At 58.1% G+C, this 24,964-nt stretch overlaps 4 protein-coding genes across 30 annotated transcripts in view; 2 read left to right on the top strand and 2 right to left on the bottom strand.

Annotated features, from left to right (window-relative positions):
- Nucleotides 1-7,378, top strand: part of KIF1A (kinesin family member 1A) — a 32,638-nt gene extending 25,260 nt beyond the window's left edge. For 15 of the 21 annotated variants that reach the window (XM_015277102.4, XM_040705864.2, XM_015277103.4 and 12 more), the window contains 11 exons: nt 1,768-1,882; nt 2,172-2,305; nt 2,442-2,503; nt 2,624-2,769; nt 3,034-3,246; nt 3,368-3,445; nt 3,678-3,802; nt 3,936-4,082; nt 4,234-4,426; nt 4,500-4,618; nt 5,162-7,378. In XM_015277102.4, coding sequence (XP_015132588.1) covers nt 1,768-1,882; nt 2,172-2,305; nt 2,442-2,503; nt 2,624-2,769; nt 3,034-3,246; nt 3,368-3,445; nt 3,678-3,802; nt 3,936-4,082; nt 4,234-4,426; nt 4,500-4,618; nt 5,162-5,204 — 1,375 coding nt within the window. In that variant the 3' untranslated portion in view covers nt 5,205-7,378. Of the gene's footprint in view, nt 1-522; nt 547-1,767; nt 1,883-2,171; nt 2,306-2,441; nt 2,504-2,623; nt 2,770-3,033; nt 3,247-3,367; nt 3,446-3,623; nt 3,803-3,935; nt 4,083-4,233; nt 4,427-4,496; nt 4,619-5,161 lie in introns of all 21 variants that reach the window. The other 6 variants (XM_015277101.4, XM_040705863.2, XM_040705859.2 and 3 more) reach the window with 3 other exon arrangements.
- A 370-nt stretch (nt 7,379-7,748) lies between these two features.
- ILKAP (ILK associated serine/threonine phosphatase) lies at nt 7,749-16,315 on the top strand. Its single transcript, XM_422661.8, has 12 exons — nt 7,749-7,828; nt 8,036-8,101; nt 8,314-8,370; nt 8,996-9,115; nt 9,945-10,071; nt 11,066-11,172; nt 11,659-11,752; nt 13,012-13,099; nt 13,381-13,502; nt 14,357-14,476; nt 15,702-15,783; nt 16,049-16,315. Exons 1-12 carry the CDS (start codon nt 7,783-7,785, stop codon nt 16,187-16,189), a joined length of 1,170 nt encoding a protein of 389 aa, XP_422661.2. The 5' UTR covers nt 7,749-7,782; the 3' UTR covers nt 16,190-16,315.
- Nucleotides 16,316-16,755: 440 nt separating this feature from the next.
- Nucleotides 16,756-20,420, bottom strand: KLHL30 (kelch like family member 30). Of its 3 annotated transcripts, XM_015277110.4 has the most exons (8): nt 20,353-20,420; nt 19,585-19,924; nt 18,924-19,509; nt 18,606-18,692; nt 18,358-18,513; nt 18,096-18,284; nt 17,777-17,922; nt 16,756-17,564 (listed from the first exon to the last, which is right to left on the bottom strand). In XM_015277110.4, exons 2-8 carry the CDS (start codon nt 19,867-19,869, stop codon nt 17,313-17,315), a joined length of 1,701 nt encoding a protein of 566 aa, XP_015132596.1. In that variant the 5' UTR covers nt 19,870-19,924; nt 20,353-20,420; the 3' UTR covers nt 16,756-17,312. The 3 variants fall into 3 exon arrangements, with proteins under 3 accessions (XP_015132596.1, XP_422662.4, XP_015132595.1); XM_422662.8 differs by having other exon boundaries at nt 18,924-19,924; XM_015277109.4 differs by having other exon boundaries at nt 18,924-19,881.
- Nucleotides 20,421-20,549: 129 nt separating this feature from the next.
- On the bottom strand, nt 20,550-24,876 carry ESPNL (espin-like). 5 transcript variants are annotated; one of them, XM_040705831.2, is made up of 5 exons: nt 23,389-24,876; nt 22,740-22,913; nt 22,492-22,597; nt 22,210-22,398; nt 20,550-22,137 (listed from the first exon to the last, which is right to left on the bottom strand). In XM_040705831.2, exons 3-5 carry the CDS (start codon nt 22,576-22,578, stop codon nt 20,860-20,862), a joined length of 1,554 nt encoding a protein of 517 aa, XP_040561765.1. In that variant the 5' UTR covers nt 22,579-22,597; nt 22,740-22,913; nt 23,389-24,876; the 3' UTR covers nt 20,550-20,859. The 5 variants fall into 5 exon arrangements, with proteins under 5 accessions (XP_040561765.1, XP_040561764.1, XP_040561763.1 ...); XM_040705830.2 differs by having other exon boundaries at nt 22,492-22,913; XM_040705829.2 differs by having other exon boundaries at nt 22,210-22,597.
- Between the last annotated feature and the right edge of the window lie 88 nt (nt 24,877-24,964).

Genomic DNA, 24,964 nt, shown 5'->3' with positions numbered 1-24,964 from the left:
GCCCTGGCAGCGCAAAGGCTGCTCTGAGATCGTTGGAGGGGTCCTGCAGCGAGGGTAGAGTTAAGGGAGAAAGGTGTGGGGCTGCAGAGGGCTTGCTGCAACGTCCATAAAGTGATAAACCTTGGCATGCTCTCCCTGAGCAATCTTTCATCCCTGATTTGGGGGCCAGGGGAATGCGAGTGGTGATGCAGAGCTCGGTGGCACAAGAAGCAGGCACTGCGGTGCGAGGAACGGCCACCACGCCTGGTGGGGAATCCGCTTTGGGCACAGCTCCATCCGCAGTGCGGGTGCTGAGATGGGCTCTGACGGTCGTTGGGCTCCACTGGGCTTCCCCAGCCCCCGGAGCAGCCCCAGAGCAGACCCTCGCGCCATCCTGCTCCTCCTGGCACCCTGGTTGGCCCCGTCCTGGGCAGTGGTTGCCGCAGGGCACGCGATGGCCCCGTCCAGACGATGCTTTCTGACGTTTCGTTTCTCTGTGTGTGTACGTGTGTGTGTTTGTCCTGGGTTGCCTTCCACTTATAGCATTTCATTCGGAAATGACACTAGGTATTTTGCGTGCACATGCTCGGAATGGTCCCTCCCGCTTCTCTCTTTCTCCTTTGCCTCGTTCCTTCGCTTTTCGCTCTTCTTCCCCCTCTCCCTTACTCTCCTCTTCTCTTATGTCCTCCCTTGGGAGCTCTCTCTTCTCAAGCGCTCTGTGTCTGAAAAGCGATCCTTTGCTTTGACTCTGTCTCACGTGGTTTTCACATAGGCAACACCTCTGAGAGCGTGACTCCGCTGCTCTCCAGCGTGGTGCCCCAGGCAGGGGTGATGGCCACGCACCCACGGGTGCAGCCAAAGCCCCCCTTGCTGGGAGCCTGCCCCGCTCCCTGCCCTGGTGCAGCTCAGTTCTGGCTGCCTGCACATGGCCATGGCCGAGCTGTGGCTGCCTGGGAGTGCTCACAAAGGGGCCGGGGTGGCCCTGGGTGCGTTGTGAGTGTGGGTGCCCTGGCAGCTGGGGTCTCCCATGCCTTTGACCCAAAGCTGCCTCCTGCTTCCCCCTTCCCCTTACTGTACCGTCCAGACCCCAAAGTGCAGCCACTGCTCTGCTCTGCGCCATCCTTTATGGGGTCCCACTGGTGCTCACCCCCCAGCTCCTGTGCCTGGACTCCCCAGTGCACAGTGCGGAGATGGAAAGCACAGAATGAGGCAGCGGGCAGGGACAGAGGGCAGTGGCCAAGGCACAGAAAGAACAGGGGGACAGTCCCACAGGCTCCAAATCCTGGTCCCAGTCTCCTGCTGGGGACTTCGCTGGTGAGGGTTGTCCCTCCACGCTGAGCATCCTCTCTCCTACCTACTCTGGCTGTCGTCACCCGAATGGTGACAGCTGCTCCCAGGGTGCTGATGGGTGGCCAGGTGCTGGCCTTGGTGTGCTGGAGGTGGCAGCTCACGTTGAGCTCTGGGGACATGCTCCGTCCTCTGTCCTTTTGTCCCCCATTCCCTGCCTTGCCTTGCACTCAGCTGAGCCCCCCCCCCCCCCCCGCTCCCAAACCCCTGTGCACAGTTCAAGGGCACCCGTCTCCCCCCGCTGCACCCATTCTGCCTCGGCTTTGCCTTGAGCCTGCATCCCCCAGAGTGGCTGCCCCCAAATGCCCCATGCATGCCCATGTATCCCTGCAGGCCTGCTGCAGCGCTGCAGAGGGAGGGAGGGAGGGAGGGAAGTGTCTCCTTGCTGCCTGGCTGGGATGTCAGGGGGATTGTTTCAGCGGCTCTGCTCTGTCTTGGCAGGACTTTCTACCAGTTTGAGACAGCGTGGGACAGCTCCATGCACAATTCACTGCTGCTCAATCGTGTCACCCCATACCGGGAGAAGATCTACATCACCCTCTCCGCCTACATCGAGGCAAGGACCAATCCCTGTGCCATTATAATACAAATGGGTGTTCCCTCACCACTGTGGTACTCCCGGTGGAGCGCAGCCCTCAGGGGTGCTCCTCTGGCAGCTCCCCACCTGCGAGCACAGCCTGGGAGGACACTGGGATGTTGCCCCTGCTTGTTAATGGGGAAAGGCAGGGGCTCCTCCAGCCCTTCCTGCCTGCCGTAGGCTGCAGGGCACAGGGGTGCTGCCTGTATAATCCACGCACCCCCTTGACACGGCCCCTCTGCTCTCCTCTCTCCCCACCCTGCTGCAGATGGAGAACTGCACCCAGCCCGCCGTCATCACCAAAGACTTCTGCATGGTTTTCTATTCCCGAGATGCCAAGCTCCCCGCCTCCCGCTCCATCCGCAACCTCTTCGGCAGCGGCAGCCTGCGGGCTTCAGAGAGGTACCAACATCCTCCTGGCTTTGGGAGGGAGGAGAGGGGAGAAGCGATGCTTCCAGCACCCAGTGCTGCCCTGGAATGTGGGGAAAAACCTCAGAGTATGTGGACAGGATCGGGTGACATCTCCCTTTGCTCACAGCAACCGCGTGACGGGTGTCTACGAGCTGAGCCTGTGCCGCGTGGCAGATGCTGGCAGTCCAGGTGGGTGCCCTGCACGTTCACTGCAGGGCTGTGGTGTGAGTGATTCTATGAGCGCCTGAGCCATATGCCCATCCTTTGAGCCATGTGTCTGTCCCCTGAGCCCTGTGTTTGTCCCCAAAGGCATGCAGAGGCGGCGCCGGCGCGTGCTGGACACCTCCGTAGCCTACGTGCGGGGTGAAGAGAACCTGGCTGGCTGGCGGCCCCGCAGCGACAGCCTCATCCTTGACCATCAGTGGGAGCTGGAGAAACTCAGCCTCCTGCAAGAGGTAGGATGTTGGGCTGGGAAGAGCTTCTTGGGGCTGAAATGGCACACTTTGCAACAGTGGGTGCCAAAACACACCCAGGATTCTCAGCTCTCCTGGCTTTGTGTCGTGCGGCTCTGTTCCTGCTGCACTGATGCTAGCCAGGTGCCTGCAGACTCAAAGCTAATAAGCAGTGGGGTTAATGGGGTGTGGGAAGCGTGTCCCTCAAAAGATGCCTCCAAGCTGGGCAGGGGGAAGCCTGGTGCTAGCAGGGCTGCCTTCACCCAGGTGGAGAAAACCAGGCACTACCTGCTGCTGCGTGAGAAGCTGGAGACAACCCAGCGCCTGGGCCTGGAGTCCCTGTCCCCGTGCTCCAGCGAGGACTCCGAGTCCCGAAGCACCTCCTGTGTCTCCTCTCCACTCTCGGCTGATGGGGCCCCGGAAGGACGGACCTCTCCTCCCGAAACCCCCAGTGAGAGGCAGAAGGAGCTGGCTGTGAAGGTACCATCCTGGAGCCAGAAGGGGTTCCAAGGGGGGCGGGCATGGTGGTAGCGACACGGTGGGGAAGGCGGTGGGGTGGAAGAAGGAGCCTCCTAAACCATCATCCTCAATCTGCCCGCAGTGCCTGCGCCTGCTCACGCACACCTTCAACCGCGAGTACAGCCACAGCCACGTCTGCATCAGCGCCAGCGAGAGCAAGGTACCGGGGTGGTGACAGAAACTTGGGGTCTGCAGGGCTGGTGAGGGTTGGGAGGGACGCGTGGGGACTGGGGCTCGCGGGGCAGGGGTGGGTCTGCGGGTGGCCCTGCTGCCACCCTCTGCTCGCCTGACTGCTCCCAGAGCACCCATATGCACGTTCCTCTCCCTGCCCCGGCCAGAGCTGTGCCCGGCTTTGGGCAGAGACTCCAGTCCACACCTCCGCTCCTCCACAGCTGTCTGAAATGTCTGTGACCCTGATGAGAGACCCCTCCATGTCAGCTCTCGGGGTCACCACCCTCACGCCCTCCTCAACCTGCCCGTCGCTGGTGGAAGGACGCTACAACACCATGGAAGTCAGGTACGAAGGTGGCCAGGGAGTCGGGTTGAGTCCCCAGTGTTCACCGAGCAGGATGGCAGTACTGCTCAGGCACGGTCCCGCCTGATGGGTGCTCTTCATCCTCCTCCAACTCCATCCTTTCTCCTCCTCTCAGAACCCCACAGGTCTCCTCCAGGGTGGAGAGTCCTGACCTGGAGCCTGTGGTGGAAGGAGAGCAGAAGAAGTCCCCGGCCCGCCGGCCTGAGGATGAGAAAGAGCCTCAGCGGCAGCTGGTGCCTGACATTCAGGAGATCCGAGTCAGGTAGGAGCCACTGGGGAGGCCAGGGGGGGACCCCTAAAGGGACGGAGGGGGCGACCAGTAGCGTGGGGGAGAAAGGTGACAGTGCTCTACTGCAGCCACCTCCTTGCAGCCCACGTCCCAGCCTGATCCAGCCCTCTCTGTCCCACTGCAGCCCCATCGTCTCCAAAAAGGGCTACCTGCACTTCCTGGAGCCCCACACCAATGGGTGGGTGAAGCGTTTCGTGGTGGTCAGGCGCCCGTACGTCTACATCTACAACTCAGACAAGGACTCAGTGGAGAGGGCCATACTCAACCTCTCCAAGGCCCAAGTGGAGTACAGCGAGGACCAGCAGGCCATGCTGAAGGTGGGTGTCAGCCTCACATGGGGAGCCTCAACACCCTGCGGCAAGGTGCTGACCCCAAGCTCTCCCCTAGCAGACCCCCAACACGTTTGCGGTGTGCACGGAGCACCGGGGCATCCTGCTGCAGGCAAGCAGTGACAAGGACATGCACGACTGGCTCTATGCCTTCAACCCCCTCCTGGCTGGGTCCATAAGGTATGGAGAGGGTGACAGAAGGGGTACGCTTTGGTGGATGGACCGTAGTAGGGGGTGGGGAGGTCACCAGCGGCTTAAGTGATGTCTCTGGCCTGCAAGCTGCTGTCCTTCCTGGACAGACATGGGGAGTGCCTGCTGAGCCGGGATGGGGTGGAATGGGCTCTAAGCTGACAGAGTTTGGGCTGTGTTAATTTTGATTTCTGCTCTGCCACTTTATAGCTGTAAGGGGTTACTCCTCCCCACTTAACCAAGGGCCAGGTTGTGGTTGGTACAGGGACCAAGCTCAAAGAAGCAGCAGCCATACGTAGCACACTGAGCCTTTGCTCTTCTTGAGAACATCTCAAGACACTCTTGAGATCCTCTCGAATTGCAGAAGGGGAGTAGGAACCAATGCACAGAGATCTGCGAGCCTTGGCAAGGGAGCACTGTTAACCCCACGCCCCACTGGCTCCAGCTGGATTCAAGAACCAGCCTGCCCCCAAGATACCACGGATCTCCTTTTCCTCATCTCTGACTTCTTTTGTCTCTTGGTTTCCAATTCAGATCCAAGCTGTCCAGAAGGAGAACAGCCCAGATGAGAATCTAACCTGAAAACCACCCTCCACCTCATCCGTCTGCCAACAGGATCAAGATAGCAGATTCTGTCTCAAGAGTCCCCATGTTAACATCTGATCTCTCACACCATCTGCTGCCCCAGCTGCCTGCTCCATGGAAGGATCTGTCTCGATCTACACCTTCACGGGGGAAACTCATTTCTGTTCGTAGCTGCAAACGCCCGGTCCCACCTGGGCAGGATTTCTTGTGTGCATGTGATCTTCTGCCCGTCCCCCCCAGGGGTGGCCTTCATGTCACACAACCTGTAACGCTCCGGAAAGGTTCCTTTCGGAGAGGAGGGAGCAAAGAGGGTAGATCCGGTTAAAAGCTGGTCTTTGATCTACAGAGGTAGCAGTGCTGTAAAGCTCAGAGATGAGAAATCAGGAGGAATTGCTTCCACGTGAAGGGAAAGTGGTAGTTTAGGTATGGGGATTTCCTAATTTATTGTTTCTACAAAAGATGGCAGGGCAAAATCAGGAGTCAGTAGTTTAAGATTATATTTATAAAGTATTTATTTCTATTTACATCACAGAAACCCATGCACTGGGTCCTGGCCCCCGAACAATGCCTCCCCTGAGCCGGGGAGAGGCTTGGCAGCGGGCTGGTGCCAAGGCCACCGCAGCCCCTCTCCCAGAGACACCTTTCTGGGAGAAGGGACCAAGCATGGCGACTGCGGTGCGCTCGCCCTCACTCCCCATCCCTCCCTCAACCTTCTGCTTTGCCCCCCAGCGCTTAAACTACTTTTCCCAGAAGCGGTGACCGGACGAGGCACCACGTCTTCCCAAGCGAGGCAATTCCTCCCTGCCCCATCTACCTCTGGTGGGGGACACACGCTGTTTTGGGTGGCCAGGGCACCCACATGCACACGGACGAGCCAACCGCCCGAGCCCCGTGGGATGGTTGTGCCTCACTGAGAGCAAGTGCGTTTGGGCTCCTTTTTCTGTCCGGTGCCTGAAATGCAGCCCACGTTGGTGGTCCCCATGCTGCCCCCAGGGCCTCCTACCAAACAGCTGGGGAGGTTGGCATCACCATGGTGAGGAGCATGGAGGCTGGGCAGGCTGTTCCCAAAGCTGGCTGACAGCGCTCCCCAGGAGCCGGGATTCGGAGCAGCCATCCCAGCCCCACGGCTCCTCACTGCCCTCGCCCCCAAAGGCTCTGCTGTCCCCTCCTGCAGGAAGAACAGGGCTGAGGCAGGTGATTGGGCAGTGCAGAGACCAGCGTTGGGGTGGGGATGGTGGGGAGCAGAGAGGCCGGGGCTTCTTACTTTCATAGCTGACATTTTCGTACCCCACACCCCTGTTCCAGAAGTGCAATCCCACCTTCCTCCCCCCGCCTCCATAGATGACTCGGTCTATGGCTGCAGCACAGCCGTGCCGGCGGGGCTCCCCACGGCCTCCTCCTCCCCAGCGAATCCCTCACCCACTCGCTCATGTCCCTCCTCTCGTCTGTTCGTTGGTCGTTTCGCCGAGCGCGGGTGCTTCACTTCAGGGCTTCCCGAGGGTGGCCCATGCAGCTCCGGGCAGGAAGGCGGGCGCCTTCCCCCGCACATCCCCGGGCCCTGCCGGGCCTCGCTTCGCTGTCACGCATTCACAGCCAACCTTAATTTGCACAGCACGGCCACACCTCAGCCCCACCACCGCACGTCCCCACGCTGTCCCCTGTGTGTGTCGGTGCGGTGCTGGGCAGAGGCCGTCCCTCCACACCGTTTGCTCCTCTGTAAACCCACAAGGACACGGAGGACGGGGGCGGCCGGGCGCGTCGCTCCCCGTTCGGCTGTTTTCCTCGTTGGTAGGATCCCAGTTTGGCCCAACTCCTGCCTGGGGGCGAGAGGCTCCTCCGGGGTGAAGGCAGCTCCCGGCGGAGGCCTTCCGACAGGGCCGGGCCCGGTGTCTGCCAGCAACCAGACACTGCTCTGGCGGCCATACGGGGCTGTGGGCCTGGCTCCGAGGCGTGCCTGAGGCCAGCCAACCTGCAGAGCGCGCCGGGCCTGAGGCCTGCAGCTCGAGGCCCGCTTCAGCCCCGCGTCCTCTCGGCCCCACGCGGGACCGCAGCCGTCCCCACCCCGCTCCTGTGCCCCCTCCTCCCCGTGTTGGAGCTTCGGGCCCCGGCCGCCTGCCCGCGCGCGCCAGGCTTGTTCGGTTCTGAAATAAATGTGGCATTGACGCAGCCGCCTCGAGCCGTGCTTTGCTGGGGGGCGTCGGGCAGGTGGGGGCGGTGGGGGCGGTGGGGGCGGTGGGTTCCCTCACGGCGCCGCCAGGGGGCGCTTCCTCATTCCCCCTCAAAAGCCGGGCACGCGGCTGGCGCCCTGCCGCCCCATTGGCCAGAGCGGTATTGATTGGCAGCGCCGTTCCGCTTCGCGATTGGTGAACTCACCGCTGCGTCACCGCCCCTCGGCGGCGTGTTGTTAAGCTCCGGAGCACTTCCGCCGCCGCCACGCCGCTCTCGCGCCGGCTTCCGGCCTTCCCGCGGCCTCCCATTGGCCGTCAGGCTGCAATGCCCCGCCCCGCGGGCCAGATTGGCAGGGGCGGGGCGCGGCGGCGGGGCGGGCGGCGTTGGGCCGGGCGCGGTGGATGGACCTGTTCGGGGACCTGCCCGAGCCTGGCGGCTCAGCCCAGGGTGAGGGGTCGGGGGGATCCCGGTAGGGGTTTCAGAGCCGCTCCGGGCTGGGGATGGTCAGCGGGGCCTTTCCGGAGGCGGGAGTCCGGAGCGTTCGGCCGCGCGGCCTGGAGGCCGCCTCAGCGCGGGGCTGTGAGGGGAAGCCCTGGGGGTGCGGGTGCGCCCGGGGCCTGCCGCTCGTGCCGAGCCTCTTCCGGTGTCTTGCAGGGAAGGAGGCCCAGGGGCAGCTTCGGCTCTTCGACGACCTCCCGCCGGCCGGCAGCGCCGACACAGGTAGGGCCCCGCCGTGCCCTGCTTCGTTCCGTGTGAGCGTGCCCCCAGGCAGGCGTCAGGCTGGAGCGCGGCCCTGAGGCCTCCGAGCGGAGGTTGAAATGCGGCTGCCTTTGGTCCGTTGTGTAGCTTGTGCACGGTATGGGGGCCGTGCAGAGCTTTGTTCCCCTACAGTGATAAAGGTGCTCACTTTTTGCCTTTCTGTTGTGCTCCAGGAAAAGGAAGCTCTTTACTCTTCGATGATCTTCCACCAGCCAGCAGCAGTGATGCAGGTAAGCAGCTGTGTTGTCTCTGCTGGCCCGGCCTCTCCATCCTCTTCAGAACCAAACTGCTGGTAGGCAGGGCTCTGTGTGCAGCCAGATGGTTGCTAGCTCCTTGGGGGAGACAATGTCATATGGGAACGGGAAAAGGTTCTGATGCCACGGCAACTATTTTTAATTGACAGCTTTACTTTGTAAGCAGCGTTCCGAAGTCCATAATGAATACACTGTGTGCCTTCAGAGTAATGATGTGTGCCTCCTCGTGTTGTGGCCAGAACTCCACAGACACAAATGTTAATTAAAATCAAGCAAGGCTCTGATTTGGAATGTTAACTGTCTGAACGTTCAACTGCAATAAATGCCAGGAGCTCGGAAATGGTTTGTGGCTTGGGAAGAATCAGATGCCCTCTAGCTGTACGTGGCTGTACTGTGGCTGAGGGAGGGCTATGTGATTCAAGGTGACCACATCTGTGTGTGCTGGGTTAGATAGTGATGTCGGCTACCTGTCACTTAATGCTGTGTGAGCATGTGAGTCTGTGCTCTCAAGAGTGCTTCAGTACAGGAGGATTTACTGCTGAAGTCCTGCAAATAAAACCAAGCTGGAAGTCCTCAGCTGCCTGCTTTTGTTCTCTTTTAGCCTCCAGCGCTCCTGAGCAGGTCTCAGAAGGGAGCCATGCAAAAGGGGAGAAGAGGAAGTCCATGGAGGAGGAAGAGAAGAATGGCAGGGAAGAACTTGTGGAAAAGAAAGTTTGTAAAGGTTTTCAGACAGTTTGAAAACAAATGTACTCAATTTGTACTTCTGATGTTTTGCTGAGGAAGTCCAGACTAAAGCTGAGCATTGGTTCTCCAGTCTGCTGGCATTTGCAGCCTGTCGTGGGGAGCAGGTTGCGGTGTGGAAGGAGCCCCTCAAACTCTCTGGCACTCTGCCTCCCCCACATGGGCCTCCTTACCAGTCTGCTGAAGTGGCAGGAGCTGGGCAGTGTGAGTGCCTTGGCATCTGCAGAGTAAGGGGTTGTGCTGCCAGCAGGGGAACTGGGTGTGAAGCTTCTGGAAGGCTTGACCTGCACCAGTTTCTTTTGCCAGATCCACAAATCTCTCCTGAGTGGCTGGTGAGAAAGCCAGAGAGAGAGAGAGAGAGGCTTATTTGTGTTGACATATAATACATCTGACTTCAGTGCAAGTTCCCACGTGTTATGTTCAGCTTTGGGAAACCAGATGTGTTCAGTGAAAAGGAAATTACGTATTCTGGAAACAGCAGACTTTGTTTTCCTGCTCTCACCCATTCTTTAAAGCTACGCTTTGTTTAATCTTCTGTTTCAGTTGTGCCATTCATTCCCACCCCACGGTTTGACTTATCAGTGTAATGCCCAGAAGTACTGCTTGTGTCCCCCAAAACAGTGCAGGCTGCTTTTGTAGCTGCTGACCTCCTGTTAGGAAATACACCGTGCTCAGCAGAAGGTGCCAGATAGGCTGTTGCAAAGCAAGGGCCATACTTTGCTGTGCGTTTGTGAAAGCTTAAAAGTGACCATCGATGTGAGCTGAGGCAGAGGGAGTTTGATTGGCATGTGTCTGTTTGTCTCCTTTAGGGTCAGTGGGCATTCTTGGATTGAAGGGCTACGTGGCGGAGAGGAAAGGTGAAAGAGAAGACATGCAGGATGCACATGTCATCTTAAATGATATCACTGAGGAGTGCCAGCCTCTGCCCTCCCAAGTGTAAGTGAGCCCTGACTGCCAAAGCCAGGGGATAAAGCCGTGGATGGCAGCCAGGTGTGGAGGTGAAGGAGCTCCAGCTTGCCTCAGCAAAGCCTGTGGTGTATGATGGTTTTTGCTTTAAGCAGCTGCTGCTCTTGCTTGCAGACTGCTTCGTGATGTGTATTTTGAGCTTGTCATTGGGAAATCTGGAGCTAATGGTTAGCCCTGTTCCTGAGCATATCGCAGGACTAGATTACATATAAATACCTTCCAGTGGTACTCAGTGGATTTAGTCACTGACTTCACAAGGTCTGTGTGGGCCTAATAACTGGATATTGAGTTTCTGTTACCCTCACTGAAGCATGGATGTTTTGAGACGCTGATTTTAATTCCAAGCAATCAGTCCTCGCCTTGGGGTTTTTACAGAGTGTGAGATCCTTATCTGGGGCAACAGAGAGTGCTTGAAGAGGAGAGAACAAATGTTAGAACTCTCTCACCTGAAAAGCTTAATTATCTTGGGAAATAAAATATAAACGTGCATACATGTGTATATTTATGTGTAAAGGAGTGCTCTCAAGTGCTGTTCTGATGCTGTGTTTAGCTTCTGAACTCATGTCCTGAGAGCTTTCTTTGATGAAGGATCCAAGCTTCCTGTCTGTAGTGCAGTTGCAGCAAGCTTAGGCTGTGCAGGGAACTGTAGGACTGCTCAGACTGATGTTTGTATAGCGCTGCAGAGTTGCAGCACCTGATAAGTGAAGTGTTTAGCTGCTTTTATGCCCAGTTGTGGTCTATAAACTATATTATACATCTCGTTTTCATCAGAGAAGGCAGTTACAAGGAAGTATTCGCTGCGTATGCGTGTAAACCATGAAAATCCTTGACTGCGTGAGCTTTGGAACTTGTTACCTCCACTTGTGCCTTAGAGTGCAGCATTTCTTATGCTGGCTGAGGTGGGGCAGGAGCAAACGTATTCAGTCCTGCCTTCTGGCTGACAGCCCTTCTTGTTCCTTCCCAGCACACGTGTCTCATACTTCGCTGTTTTTGATGGCCACGGGGGAGTCCGAGCCTCGAAGTTTGCAGCACAGAATCTGCACCTCAACCTGATCAAGAAATTTCCCAAAGGTGAGAGAGTGGAGTCAGGGCCGTAGGACAGTCCTCACCTTTTATGCTGTGAAGTTGTGGCTGCTGCTTTAGGAAATGGATTTGTTGGTGTGTAGTTCTGCAGTTTCCGTTCCTCATTCCAAATGGGTTTGTGTGCACAGAGACCACGCCGTCTCTTGGGGAAGAGAGTTGAAGCCTTTTTTGGAATGAAAGTGCAAGCAGCCAGTATTGAACCACTAACCAAGCCTGAGATGTTCTATTGCCAGGCTTGGCAGTGCTGCTTTGTGAGAAAAGGAAGAGTAAAAATAACCTCTGTGGAGGAGAGGGGGTTTATCGTAAGTTCTACGTACATGTTATCAGGCAGACTTTGGTAGCATGAGCCTGGGATGTGCCTCAGCTGCTGTGTGCAGGATCTGCCCAATGTGCTGCCATCTGTTCTGCGTGATGGGAGAGATGGGTTGGGTATGTTTTAGCAGGAGGTTAGTTGCTGTTTTCCCTGTTTGGCAGGTGAGGTGGTCAGTGTGGAGAAAACCGTGAAGAGATGCCTCTTGGACACCTTCAAACATACAGATGAAGAGTTTTTAAAGCAGGCGTCCAGTCAGTAAGTGTAAATGCTTCCTGTGAGGAAGCCTTGAGTCGTGTCTTGGTGAAACACCAAGTACAGCTGTGTGCCAGGCTGTGCCTTCCTGCCTGAGCTCAGTCACAGCATGTTCTAGTCTTACCCTGCAGCAAGCAGCCTGCCAGGACCCTTTGGGCTAAAATACCTGCTAATGGCAAAGAAAGGAGCCAAAACTTAACCAAGAATCCACCCTGCACCTATCAGAGCATCCTGCTTGCCTTCTTTTTGAAGACTTAACGTGTTGCTGAAGTGGTGCATCCCATACTGTGAGCTGGGATCTCTTGCTGGGGTTTTTTTTTTCCCACCTCTAATTTTGAAAGCAAAACTGAAAAACATAGATGCTTTGTGAGCGAAATGCCAGCCTATCTCCCTGCTGGGTTCTGAGTGTTAATGCTCTTGTCTTGTTCTGTCTCTGCTGGACTGACACACCAGCTCTGGCTTATGAGTAAGTAGGATACAAATTGGTAAGAAAATGAATGTATTTCAAGCACAGCTCTTTACACTTGTCTGTTTCTTAATGACACTTCTGACACAGCTGGAGAGACTGATGCATCTGAGATGCCCTGCAAATTTTAAGTAAATGAAAAATTGGCTGTTTCTTAAGAGACAATAGGAAGAAGTTTCCTTGAGTCTGTTACAACAGTGTCATTCCCAGAGCAGTCTGTTTGGTCGGAAACATGACAGAGCTACTGCAAAGAATCCCTATGTAGCAACAGTTGTGTTGACAGTGACGTGCATATTTTCGGCTGCACCATCAAAATCAGGAAAAAATGCCCAAAATATGTCTAGAAATCAGTCTCTCAAACCTAATTTTAGTAAAGAATGGTGTCCAAGCTGGGCTTCGTTATGGGAAAGACTCAAGTGGCAGCTGTAATCTAAGAAACACTTCTCAGCTTGCCTAGAGCTCCAGGGATACGAGCTTAACTACAGCAAGTGAACTACCAGGAGTGTGACCGAGCAATTGGTGTTACTGCTGAGGTGAAGGTGAGGACTGAAGTGGGCAGGAAGAGTATGGTGAGAAAAGGAAGGAAAAGAAAGGCGAAAGGGTGTTAACTCAGTTGCAGCCTTGGCCATTCTAGTTTTTGGTTTGGGTTTTTTCCTTAGCTGCCTACAGTTGTACCATACTGCGGGCTTGCTGGCTGCTGAATGTTGCTGTGTGACGCTTCCTTGAGTCCCCAGGAGCACTGTCAGCAACTTCTCAACAGCTTTCCTCCTTGGTAATCTCACTGTTGTTTCCTCAGAAAGCCTGCGTGGAAGGATGGCTCCACAGCTACATGTGTCCTAGCTGTTGATAATATTCTCTACATTGCCAACCTCGGAGACAGCCGGGTAAGCAGAACAGAGATGCCCACTGTTGGCATCTTGATTCCTCTGCAAGCTTGCTAGCTCTGCAGGGTGAGTTCTGTTGCCTGTATTATTTGCAGGCAAGTGCTGTGGGGAAATGCTGCAAACCTTTTGTACTCTGTTGCGGAGATCACAGTTACGTTTCAAGATTTAATCTAGCTTTTCTTTTATATATGTAGAAAGCCTCAAGTGCAGACTTAAAGCTCTCTCAGGAGGTTCTTGCTGCAGTTTTGGTGTTTACTCACAAGGGTCTTTTGTCAGCACAGGCGATTCTGTGTCGTTACAATGAAGAGAGCCAGAAGCACGCAGCCTTAAGCCTCAGCAAGGAGCACAACCCCACCCAATATGAGGAACGTATGCGGATACAGAAAGCAGGGGGAAATGTCAGGTAAGTGCCTGAAGGTGGCAAGTGAGCAAACCTAAATGCTGCCTCAGCTCTGGATGTAGAGTTTCTGGAGCTTTGTGTGCCTGCTAGTGAGAGCCTATAGGTAATTTCACTGCCTATGAGTGATCCCTCAGATATCTGAGGAGTCAGTTGGCTGATGGGTGCTGGCTTCCCTTGGACTTTAAATGGTGACAGTGTTGTGCTGCAAAGGTAGGAACTTATCCCTAACTGAAAGCCTGATGGCATAGCATCAGCATAGACATGCTTAAACTTGGGCTGCAGAACTTGGCTTGACTGTTAAGCTGCACTTGCTGCACACTGTGGCGCTTAGCACAGTTCAGTTGCTACTTGCAGCACCAGCTCTCCCTCCTTATCTGGCACAAGGGAGCACAGTGTCTGTCCTCATGGCTGTGCTTCTTGTTCCTTTAAGTGCTAGCAGCTGAACCAGTGTGCAGGGCTGGTTGTCCTGAATGGCAGAGCACAGGAGGGGCTGCCTGTTGCTGTTCTGATCTTCTATTGAAACACAGTGTGCTAAATACCATTCTTAAAAACACCCTCTGCCTCCAGGAGTTGGCATAACTCTTGCTTCCCTGGCTTGCTAGGCTGAGCAGGACTTGAGTTAGGGCAGGGAGAGAGAAAACAGCCTTGAATTCTCCTGACTTCGTTTCTTCCTTCCCCTCTCCATTTGTTTGTGTGCAAGACTGGGAAACATGCAGAATAGGATAGAGGCTTGAAAGGCAAGATTTGAACATGCTGGGGAAGTGGGTTTGGTTTTGTGTGAGGCAGCTGAATGACTGGTGGAGAAGAGCAAGATGTGTGTACATAGAGGAGACTCAGCATTTTCTCTCCTTGTGCAGGGATGGAAGAGTGCTGGGAGTGCTGGAGGTTTCCCGCTCCATTGGGGACGGCCAGTACAAGCGTTGTGGTGTAATCTCTGTGCCAGATATCAAACGCTGCCAGCTCACACACAATGACAGGTAAATTGTGCCTGCTCACGAGGAGGCTGCTGTGTCCTGGCTCTCTCCTCAGCAGCAATGGAAGCTGCTGCCAGAGCTAAGGCGCTTGAGGCTAATCACCCAGAATTAGAGGATGCTCTTGCTGCTGATGTCCCTCTGCTCCTGTTCCTTACCAGTACAGTGGGGCAGTGCTGCTGTCTCACTCTGCTAAGACAATGAAGGCTCCTGTTGGAGAAACTAGCCTCATAGTAGTGATAACGCTCATAAGCCTTATCCTTTCTTTGTGCTCTAAGTTTGTGCACCTGTCTTTGAGCAGATGGTTAAGGCTTGAATCCTTGGATCCCTGTGCTGCCCAAGCGGTGTTCCTAGAAGCTGTGGTGCCCAAATACACCATTGCATTCAGCTCTGATTTTTGAAGATTTGAGATAACTTTCCAGCAAATGATTGATGATGATAAATTACATTCAGGTCGGTACAGCCCTGAATGCTCTCAGAGGCATGTGGGTGACCCCATACTGCTGCTACTGGTGGGATTAGAGTTCCATAGCAAGCAATCTACTCAAATATTTCAAGGGATATTCTGAGCATCAGAGTCTGAAACTGTCTGCAAAGATGTGTATGGCTGTGGCAGAGGGGATGTAGTTTTCTGTTTGGTGACTGTGTTCTGGGCTCCTGGATAGTGCAAACCCCTGTGCAGGAGAGAGAGTGCACAGCAAGCTGTATCCTTCTTCCCACTGGGAGCTGAGAGATGGATAGCTCTCCTCCCCTGGGGTTTTGCATCCCTTGTGTTTACGCCAGGAGCACAGCATTGTAAAGGGATGCACTCAAGATATTAAGCTGTCTGTGTTGCTCTATTTCCTTGCACTTGGCTACTTATCAGAGCAAATGTGAATGAAAGGATTTGGGAGCTGTTCCTAGCGAAACACTGCAGCTTCCCAGCAAGACATGGGGACACAGTATATGGCCTTGCTTAATTGTGCGTGTCAGTCAGCCTCCCAGGACGTCCAGATGTAGGTCTGACGTGGCTCATCTAACTGTTAGCTGGTACTCTGAACTGCCTCCGCTCCCTGAGTGGTTGGTGCTGAGGCACCAGGAGGCTTCTGATGCCTTGGAGGGGTTTTCAGATGAGCTTTATCACATTGTGTCTTTGGGTTGAAGCATGGATACTCATTTAAAAACAAGTGCAGAGGGACGTGGCTTTAGTGGGGAGTCAAAGCTTCATCCTCGTTACCTGTCTGACTTCCAGGTTCATCCTGATAGCGTGTGATGGCCTCTTTAAAGTCTTTACGCCAGAAGAAGCTGTGAACTTCATTGTGTCCTGCCTGGAGGTGAGGAGAAGGCATCTTGGGGGCTGGGCTACTCACACATTCGTTTGTCAGTGCAGGAGCTGTGAAATCATATGTGACTTGCTCCCTCCAGGCTAATTAGCTGAACAATGAGCAGGTGGTGCAGAAATGTACTTCTGCTAGGGGCTGCTCTCTATTGATGCTTGTCCTTATTTATTTTGCTTCCCTGTGCTCAGAAATAACCACATGCATGCGCCACTGTGCTTTGCTGGGAGTGATCAGTGTTGTCTTTCCCTTGTCCCGATAGGATAAGAACATCCAGAAAAGAGAAGGGAAGCAGGAAGCAGATGCTAGATATGAAGCTGCCTGTAACAGACTGGCCAACAAGGCAGTGCAGCGGGGGTCGGCGGACAACGTGACGGTCGTGGTGGTCCGGATAGAGCACTGAGAGATGAGGAGCAGCAGTGAGGTCCCCATCTCATGTAAAGATGGGACAAGTCGGTGTGGGTGCGTGTGTGGCGGGGGGAGGGCCCTGCTGCATGCTCCTCAGTGTAAATAAAGGTTTTTTCTAATAGTTTTAGTTCACTCGGCTAGCAGTGTTTTCTAAGCAGTTACTACGGTGGATCAGCTTGTGGGGGAGTTTTGTGTCCTGTTAACCCTCACCCCCTTGAATGTGCTGACAAACCAAATAAATCAATTTGGTAGAGGTGCTGGTGAGAGGAGGCATCTTTGTGCACAAACTGCCACCTGTTCAAATGCTGCAGCTTTGCTGTTTGTTTCCTTGAGCTCTATATGACGCCTAGGGGAGGCTCCGAGGCACCAGGGGCCTGGTGGGAGCTCCTGGTTGGGCTCTGTATTTGTGACCTTCTGGTGCTGGGAAGGAAATCCTTTGGTTCTGGAGCCTGAAGTGCTCCACATGGCCCTGGGAGAACAGCAGGGTGCCTCACCAGCCCTGTAGGTGGCCCTGAGCGACACAGGGATCCCCCACCCCAATACACAGGCGAGCCACAGAGCTCCTTGTTGTGTACGTTTAATGGATCAAACATCATAACAGCACTGTGGAACTACTTGATCAAACAATACCCGCATCTCAAGAGCAGAGTGGTGGAGGCCGCATTGGCCTCTGAGAAAGCATGGCTTCACGCTCAGCCCAACCTGGGGCTGTGGGCATCAGAGCTGGGAAAGGGCTGACAAAGTGCCAGCTGTGTCACTGCTGTGAAGGGGAATAGGGGAAATTCACAAGGGGAAGCTGAGACTGAGCAGCTTCAGCACTGGGGAGGTTTGCCCGACTTCCCCTGGTGCTCTGGATCCCAAAGGCAGGGGGGAAGGGGGCTGTTGGGAGAGCAAGCGGCTTAAAAATACCCCCCAAAAACTTCTGGCTTTTGAAGGGTAAAAAAGCATTCTTTCTTTTTTTTCTTTTTAAATAAAAAAAGAAGTGAGGTGTTGGTGCCTGTGGTAGGGTTAGGGAGATGGGGTGGCAGTGGGACGTGAGGTAAGAGAGGGAACCCAAGCAGATCCCTGCCTGGCTGGGGCTGAGCCTGCCGGCATCTGGGCCGCTGCTATCAGCTCTGCTACCACCGCTGGTCCCCTGGGAAAGCCTCAGTCCACTTGGAGGTGTCCATGAAGATGGAAGAGGAGCTGTGGAAGAGCCAGAGGCAGGGCAGCGAGCCCTCCCGCACCCAGCGGTCCTTGGCGCAGTCGTACACCTCCATCTCCACCCGGTAATCCCCATCCATGCCCTTCCAGTGGCCGCCGGTGACGAAGAGCCGATCTCCCAGCGGCACCATCCCGCCGTTCTCATGTAGTGTGTGCAGGAGCTGCACCTGCACCAGGGCAATGGTAAGTGTTTGGGGTCCCACTGCCGGCCACAGCTTTAGCAGCAACCCTGCTTTGGGCTCACGCAGTGCACTGTGGGGATGGAGTGTCCGGGGGAATGTGCAGGGGTTTCATGCTGGTGGCACTGGGAAAGCGAGGGCCATCTCTGCTTAAAGCCATAACTCCATGCAGATGCCGTGCTCCTGGAGCATGCCACTACCTTCTGCCAGATGTTGGCCTCTGGGTCGTAGACGTGGACCTTCTTGGTGTTGTCCCCAATGAGGTAGATGAGGCCGTGCAGCGTGGCGCAGCGCGGGGCCGAGAGGTACTTGGGGATGAATGGGGACGTGATCACGCTCCACGCATCTGCAAGGGGCAGCCGTCAGTGGGCTGGCAGGGGGCAGCCCCAGGTATTTGGGGGGGGGGGGTTGAAAGGAGATAGAGTGGCACCCACGCTGCCCACCCAAGGCAGTGCCAGAGCCCAGGGGTTTGCTATAGAGCACCACTGGGGATGCCCCTGGGGTTTGGTGGGCGCTCACCTCGCACAGGGTTGTAGCACTGCAGGGTGAGCGCGTTGTACTTGACGGCGCAGGAGCCCACCAGGTACAGCTTGCCCAGGCAGCCGGCAGCTGCGAAGTTGCTGACATATTTGAGGGCCGGGCTGATGGCTGCCCAGCTCTGGTTGTAGGGGTCGTAGCGCTCCACTTCCACCACCTCCACTGTTGTCCCTGCAGGGCAGTGTCACGCTGCAGCCCTCCATGCCACGCCACACCACCCGCCTGTCCCCCAGCGTCACCTTACCCCCGAGGACGTAGATCTCGCCGTTGAGGACGGCGCTGGTGTGGTTGGTCCGCGCTCGCAGCATGGAGGCGATGGCTGTCCAGGCACCATCCTTGGGGCAGAAGCGCCAGGCCTGCGTTGTTGACCACGTGTCATTCCGGGACCCCCGGGAACCACCTACAGGAACAGGTCAGGCCCCGAGGTCAGCTTCTGCTCAGATAGGGGTCCCCAGTCCCTGGGGCGACGCTGACCCCCAGCCCAGCACCTACCAGTGACGTAGACGTCATTGTTCAGCGCCACCAGAGAGAAGCCCCACTTGTTGTAGTCAGGGAAGTCAGGCAGAGCCATCCACCGCCCTGCAAGGCAGCAGAGCCACGCTGTCACCCTGTGTGTGGGCTGGGGACATCCCACCTGCACCGTCAGGGCTGCGGACAGCAGCTCAGGATGACACCTTTTCGCCAGCCCTGTTTCATTCTTCCTTCCCCCCATGTCCCCACGGTGCCGGAGGGTTTGGGAGCTGCTTTTCTCCATCTCATCCCACGGGGGAGGAGCTGGGGGATGGTGAACACACCGTGGTGGGCACTTACGTGTTTTGGGGTTGTAGAAGGCGAAGTTCCTGGGGGCGGCTGGCGTTTCCAGCCCCCCCTCCTCATCCTCGCTCTCCTCCAGCACGCGGCCACCCACCACCACCAGCACCTCCTCCAGTTTCTGTGGCGGGGCTGCGTTTGGTGGCGTGGGGACGGTGCCGGTGGCACCCAGCGTGGCACGGGAGCGGGCCACCAGGGCCTGGCTGGCGGCCGAGTCACGGACGAGGGGCTCAGCGGCGAGCAGGTTCTGCAGGTAGTGGTCGGGCAGCGAGACCAGGCGGGCCAGCTCCAGCAGCTCAGGCAGGAACTGAGCCCTCTGTCCCGGGTCGTAGCGCACCCAGCGCAGCACGGCTTCAGCCACGCTCTGCTCCTCCTGCACCTGCAGCTGCTCGTTGGAGAGGTAGACGGCCAACCTCTCCTTGGAGAGCTGGAGGAACTCCTCCTGCTGAGAAACAGCCTCAAAGTTCTCCTGCAAGAAGGACCAGGCCTTGGAGGACACCTCGGGGCAGCCGTGGCTCTCGCCGAACTCACAGATCCCCAGGCAGTTGGTGGCGTCCATCTGCTGCCGCAGGTAGCGGCTGCACACCTGCTGGATGGTGGGGAAGTGCAGCTGGCTGGAGGTGCGCATCAGCCCCTCCACGTTGCCCTGGTTGACGGTCACCTTCCCCGTGTAGGCGAAGTCCAGCAGCGTCTCCAGCGCGCCAGGATCCACCTCCTTCAGCTCCACACGTGCCGCGATGCTCTCCGCAAAGTCCCCGGAGAACATGGCGTGGAAGTAGTGGCTGCAGAGCGCCAGCACGCCGCGGTGGCAGGGGAACTCCCGCCCGCCCGCCAGCAGCGTCACGTCCGACAGCTTGGGGTGGGCGCGCAGCCGCTGCAGCCCCTCCAGCACGCCCTGCGCGTGCGACGGCAGGCAGAAGTCGAAGTCGTCCACGTTGAGCACCATGGCGCTGGGTCCCTGCCGCGGGAAGGAGCCCGGGCTGAGCGTGGCGAGGCTGTCCCTGCAGGGAGGTGGTAATGACGGCCCTTCCTTGCATCGCCCGTGTGATGTACGGCACCAGCTGGGGAAGGGATTTCAGGAGCCCCCGCCGCCCCCCTGCCCTCGCCGCCCAGCGGCTGCGCCTTCCCCACCCTGAGCTGTAGGGCTGAGCTGCCCTCCTGGAGCAGACACGTATTTCTAGGGGGGTTCACGGTGATCCATGAGGGTGGTTTTAGGACTGGGGGCACATCCAGCTTGGACTATTCGCCCTGACACACCAAGGTGGTGCACATGGCGGTGACCCCCCCCTGTGGCACAGCTCAGCCTGAGCATCCCTTGCTTGGGGTGTGGATGTGTGGGTACCCACGGGGAAGGGTCAGACTCATTCCCCCACCCCACCCCCCACATGCGGTGCTCGGGTCCTGAGCCCCACGCCCGCCCCACTCCTACCTGGGCTGTGCCCCGCTCAGAGCTCGCCGCGTCCCATGCAATGCGGAGGGCAGTGGTGGGGGCACGGGAGGGACACACGGGGTGGTGGCGGGGGCTGAGCTGGGGGGATATTTTTAGCTGGGGCGGGGACAGTGCTCTTAAAGGCACCGCTGGGCCAGAACTGCCTGCTGCCACCGCGGGGCACCCAAGGGTGCAGAGGGGGAAATCACCCCGCTGGGGTACTGGGAGCGCCGCGCTGCTGTGTGTGCCCAGGAGGGGACGAGACCGTGGGGCTGCTCAAGCACATCGCCGGGTCCCATTCCCCTGCCTGGGGCCGGCCGTTAAATATAGGCTCATATCTCAGCCCCGAGGTCGAGCACAGCGGGTGGCAGCAGACACAGCACAGCCGGGCCTCCACGGCACCGGGGCACTCAGCAGGGCATTCCCCGTCACCCCAAAACATCTCGAGTTTATTTCGAGACAGAACTGGAAGGCTTTTATTGAGGGCCCCTTGGGTGTTGCGAGGTATCACTCCTCGAAGCTGAAGATCTCGGCCTCCTTCTCCTTCCAGAAGGCGAAGCTGCGGTCGATGCACCTGCAGATCTCCTCCTGGCTGCTGCGGCCGTGGCGGGACGCGCTCTGTGGGGGGCTGCCCCCCGCGCCCCCCGCCCTCCAGGCCGAGCCCTTGGCGGTGCCGAAGAAGCGCTCCTTGATGTCCTCGAAGCCGTCCCCCCAGCCCCGCCGGCCGGCCGCGATCTCGTCGGTGACGGCGCGGTGGAAGGCGCGCGCGGTGTCCCAGCCGTGCCGGCCCAGGTGGTCGAACACCTCGAAGCAGAGCAGGTGGCGGCCGCGGCGCTCCTCGGGGGGCAGCTCCCGCTCCAGGATGCGGAAGTAGCCCAGCATGAAGAGCTCCAGCGTCAGGCTGTCGTAGTCGGCCGGCGTCCCGTCTGCGCGCCGCACGAACTGCTCGGGGGACAGCGGGGCGCGGGGGCTGCCCGCAGAGGGGGGCAGCGGCGGCGGGGGGCGGGCGGCCACGTCCCTCCAGCTGCCCAGGAGCTGCTGGATGGCGCTGCACTGCCGCGACAGGCGGCCCCTCCTGCCCTCCTGCTCCTGGCCGGGAGCGCCCGCTCTCTCCCTGCGGGCCTGCAGCGCCCGGCAGGCCGCAGCCCACGCGTTGAGGCCTCCGGCCGAGCGCTTCCAATGGCTGAGGAAGAGCAGCACGATGCGCTCCTTGCGCAGCCCGGCCGACTCCGGCACCGGTGAGCCGCTGCCCTCCGACGGCGCTTCTTCGCAGCTGATCCCCGAGTCGCTGGCGGCCTCCACCACCGCTGCAGCCTCGCTCTCCCCGCCGCCGTGCCGCTCGAAGGCCCCGCGCAGGCTGCTCACGCTCACCCCGCACTGCCGGATCTCCCGCTGTGCCACGCTGCCCGACGGCGTCTTCGGGGCTGCGGGGAGCGGTGCGGGCGGCAGGGCGGGCGTGGGGCTGCCACGAGCCCCCTCGGCGTTGGCCAACAGCGCTTCCAGGCTGCCCACCACGCCAGCCAGGTGGCTGCACCAGTGTGGCAAGGGCTGCCCCGGGGCGGGAGGAGGGCTGTGGACGGTGATGCTGAGCAGAGGGGAGGGCAGCAAGGCTCGCAGCTCTTGTGTCAGGCGCTGCAGCTCGCCCTGGTAGGCCTCTCCTTGTCGCCGCAGCCGCAGGCTCTCCACCGCCCGCTCCAGCTGCTGTAGGTCGGCCTCGGTCAGCAGCTCACCGAATGGGCCCAGCACGGCCTCGTGGGACGGCGAGAAGCGCCAGGCGCCCATCTCCTGCGGCAGGAGGCCATCAGGATGCAGTGACACACGGGACCCAGCTGTGTCCCACCCACAGCCTGCCCCTACCTGGTCACACGCGGGCACCTCATCCGCCAGCCGTGCCCGCAGCCGCCGCACCATCACCTGCCGCTTCCACTCAGGGATGGCGCGGCCCCGCTCGTCATGCGTGGGCACCAACGCATCCACGTCCAGAGGGTCCACTGCAGCAGTGCTGTGCGGGTCTTTCCAGGGTGCTGCCGGCTCCACCGCCGTGCCCTGTGCAGCAGCACGGTTCCCTCGGGCCTGCCTGGAGCAAAGGGGAAGGGCAGGGACACGAGCGCAGGATGGCGGAGCGGTGCGGTGACGTACCGGGTCCATGAAGGGCGCCGGGATCCTGCCCCGCTGCACGGGTCTGCGGAGCTTCAGCTGGGGCAGCGGTGGTTCGCTGGGCTGCATCACCCTCGGGTCTGTGTCCCTGCAGGGACGGGGGCACGGGGACGTGGTGCGGGATGGGAGAGGGGTCTGCATCCCTGCTCCGCTGCGTGGGACTGCAGAACCAGCACAGGAGTGAAGGCGGGGAAATGCATTCAGACATTTATCCTAGACCAAGCACTTACAGCTAGATGAGGAGAACCAGGAAAAGCTGTGAGCTGACACAGCCCCGCACTCCTGGCGTCTATCCGCCTGCAGGGAGGACCTGCAGCTCCCGCAGCCCACACTGCAGCATGGCCCCAGCTGGGCGCTCTGCTCCTGGGCACAGCGACTGCAAGCGGACACCTTCACCGTCAGCCCTGGGGAGCGCAGAGAAGGGGAGCTGGGCCTGGCATAGCTGCGATGGTGCGCAGCACTGCTGTGCTCAGGAGGGCTCTTTGCAGAGCAGCACAGCCCCACCCCAGCAGCAGCCCTGCATTTCTGCACGTCCAGGCTTTGCAACCCAGCCTGACCCCGCACACGGCCGAGGCACAGGGGACTGGGCAAGACCTTTCCTGGCCACCTTCCCACCTGCCCAGCAGTGGCCCCACTGCAGACGCTTCCCTGACCCGCTTGGGCGGGCGCCAGCAGCAGTGTTCCCATGCCTGCCTCGGGCTGAACTGCAGGGACAGCAGCTGCCCCAGGGCACAGAGGGTCTGTGCGGGTGGACATCCTGGGGGACACCCACGATGCCCACGGAGCCAGGGACCCCCCTATCCATAGACACGTGAGGCTGTGCCCCCCACCACTGCCAGCCCTTCTGTTTCCCCATCCCTTCTCCCAGTGCTCACTCACCTCGGGGCTCGTTGCCACAGGCAATGCTCGCAGGGCTGCAGCAGGAGATGGGGCTCAGTGGTGTAGGCTCATCACAGGGTGCCCCTCCAGCAGAGCGTGGTGCTTCTCACCTGCACAGAGCCAGGGAGAATAGGGAGCACGGCAGCCCCCCAGGAACATGAAGCCGGGAGCGCTGTGCTGCCTGCACCCTGTCCTGGGCAAAAAACAAGCAACTGGATCCCAGTGCTGCTGCTCACACCGCGGGTTGTTATCTCAAAGCCCTTGAAAAGAAGGAGCCTCATTAGTGAAGCAAATGCGCTGGCCGGCATCAGCCGCCGGCTCACCGCCCGCCTTGCAGAAGCCAAAGATGGGGCTGATACAGCGGCGCTGGCACAGCCTCCATGGGTTTTAGGAGCAATAGGATGATGTGATGGAGGAGGGATGGAGCCTGGCACCCACCGTCCTGATGCATCCACTGCACCAACCTCCAGGTCAAGGGATGCACAATCCAACGCCGGGTCAGGGCTGGATGTGGGTGCAGGCACCCTGTGCCCAACTGCACGCAGCTGTGGGGCAGTGGCAGGGAGGGGGTCTGGCCGCAGGACCCGCATGGCTGCTCCCGATATTCTGCACTGTTTTTGTTTCCTCACTCAACCTCCATCCATTATATATGGCCAGAATATATCGGTGGAGCTCGGTTACATGAGAGAAATTCAATCGAGGGCTTGGAAAAAAATCAAGCAGCAGGAGATCAAAGCCTCTAAACGGTAACCACCTGGTGAGGATCTATTACAGAGCCAGCCTCCGGCCCCCAGCACCACTGCCACCAGCCATGGCACAGCAGAGATGGAGCTGGGGGGCTCAGGGACCAAAGGTGGACAGAAGCAAGCTTGTACACCCTGCTGCCCAACTTGGTGCCCACCATAACCCTAAAATCACACCACCTTTGGCCAAGCCTTTAACCTTGGCTTGTAAGGAAGCTACAGGTGCAAACCAGACACACAGGATGGGAACAGCCCTTAGAAGGGCACTGCAGTCCCCAGGCCTTCCCCAGCTCCCATTTAAAATGCTTTAGGTGGCAATAGCAGGCACCCTGAGTTTAGTTCCGTCTGAAAAGACAAAATTCACCCACCGCATAACCTAAATCACAGATTTTTACTCAAGCTAAATCCCCACCTCATCCTTACCCACCCCTACAAATATCCTCTGCACCACAAGCTCTGGGGAATCCCTTCTCTCACCTCCCAGTCCCCACTGTTTAAAGTTTCTTTTGCTGCTCACCAACTCAAAGACTTCACTCTTGCAGCACTCTGCACTGAAGCCAGAGAAGGTCTGGCCCTGCCTCTGGGCCTACCCCACCTTATGTGAGAAACAGGATTCCTGCAGGGCCTGACCCAAAAGCCTTCAAAGTCCATGGAGGATTGGGTCATAGAATCATAGAGTGACTTAGGCTGGAAGGGACCTTGAAGATCACCCAGCTCTGCTCATTCTTGGTCCCGCTCCAGCTCTATCACACAGTAAGAGGCGCGTGAATACATGAGCTGAGTTTCATCAGGCAGGAGCTGGAGTTCTCACAGTTGATCCCTATAATGCAAAT

This window comes from Gallus gallus, chromosome 9, assembly GCF_016699485.2.
Source record: "Gallus gallus isolate bGalGal1 chromosome 9, bGalGal1.mat.broiler.GRCg7b, whole genome shotgun sequence".
NCBI classification, from domain to species: Eukaryota; Metazoa; Chordata; class Aves; order Galliformes; family Phasianidae; genus Gallus; species Gallus gallus.
Note: the sequence above shows the minus strand (reverse complement) of the source record. Positions and strands in the feature narration are given on the sequence as shown.

What these genes read in the sequence shown, in the direction of transcription:
- ESPNL (XM_040705827.2), bottom strand. Translation starts at nt 22,650, where the DNA reads ATGCAGACCCCTCTCCCATCCCGCACCACGTCCCCGTGCCCCCGTCCC. An exon ending in AGGTGCCCGCGTGTGACCAG is followed by an intron (nt 22,138 to 22,209) that starts GTAGGGGCAGGC and finishes CTCCTGCCGCAG; the next exon opens with GAGATGGGCGCCTGGCGCTT.
- ILKAP (XM_422661.8), top strand. Translation starts at nt 7,783, where the DNA reads ATGGACCTGTTCGGGGACCTGCCCGAGCCTGGCGGCTCAGCCCAGG. An exon ending in GGCCGGCAGCGCCGACACAG is followed by an intron (nt 8,102 to 8,313) that starts GTAGGGCCCCGC and finishes GTTGTGCTCCAG; the next exon opens with GAAAAGGAAGCTCTTTACTC. An exon ending in AAAGCAGGGGGAAATGTCAG is followed by an intron (nt 13,503 to 14,356) that starts GTAAGTGCCTGA and finishes CTCCTTGTGCAG; the next exon opens with GGATGGAAGAGTGCTGGGAG.
- KLHL30 (XM_422662.8), bottom strand. Translation starts at nt 19,869, where the DNA reads ATGGTGCTCAACGTGGACGACTTCGACTTCTGCCTGCCGTCGCACGCG. An exon ending in CAATGACGTCTACGTCACTG is followed by an intron (nt 18,514 to 18,605) that starts GTAGGTGCTGGG and finishes CTGTTCCTGTAG; the next exon opens with GTGGTTCCCGGGGGTCCCGG. An exon ending in CGAGATCTACGTCCTCGGGG is followed by an intron (nt 18,285 to 18,357) that starts GTAAGGTGACGC and finishes ACTGCCCTGCAG; the next exon opens with GGACAACAGTGGAGGTGGTG.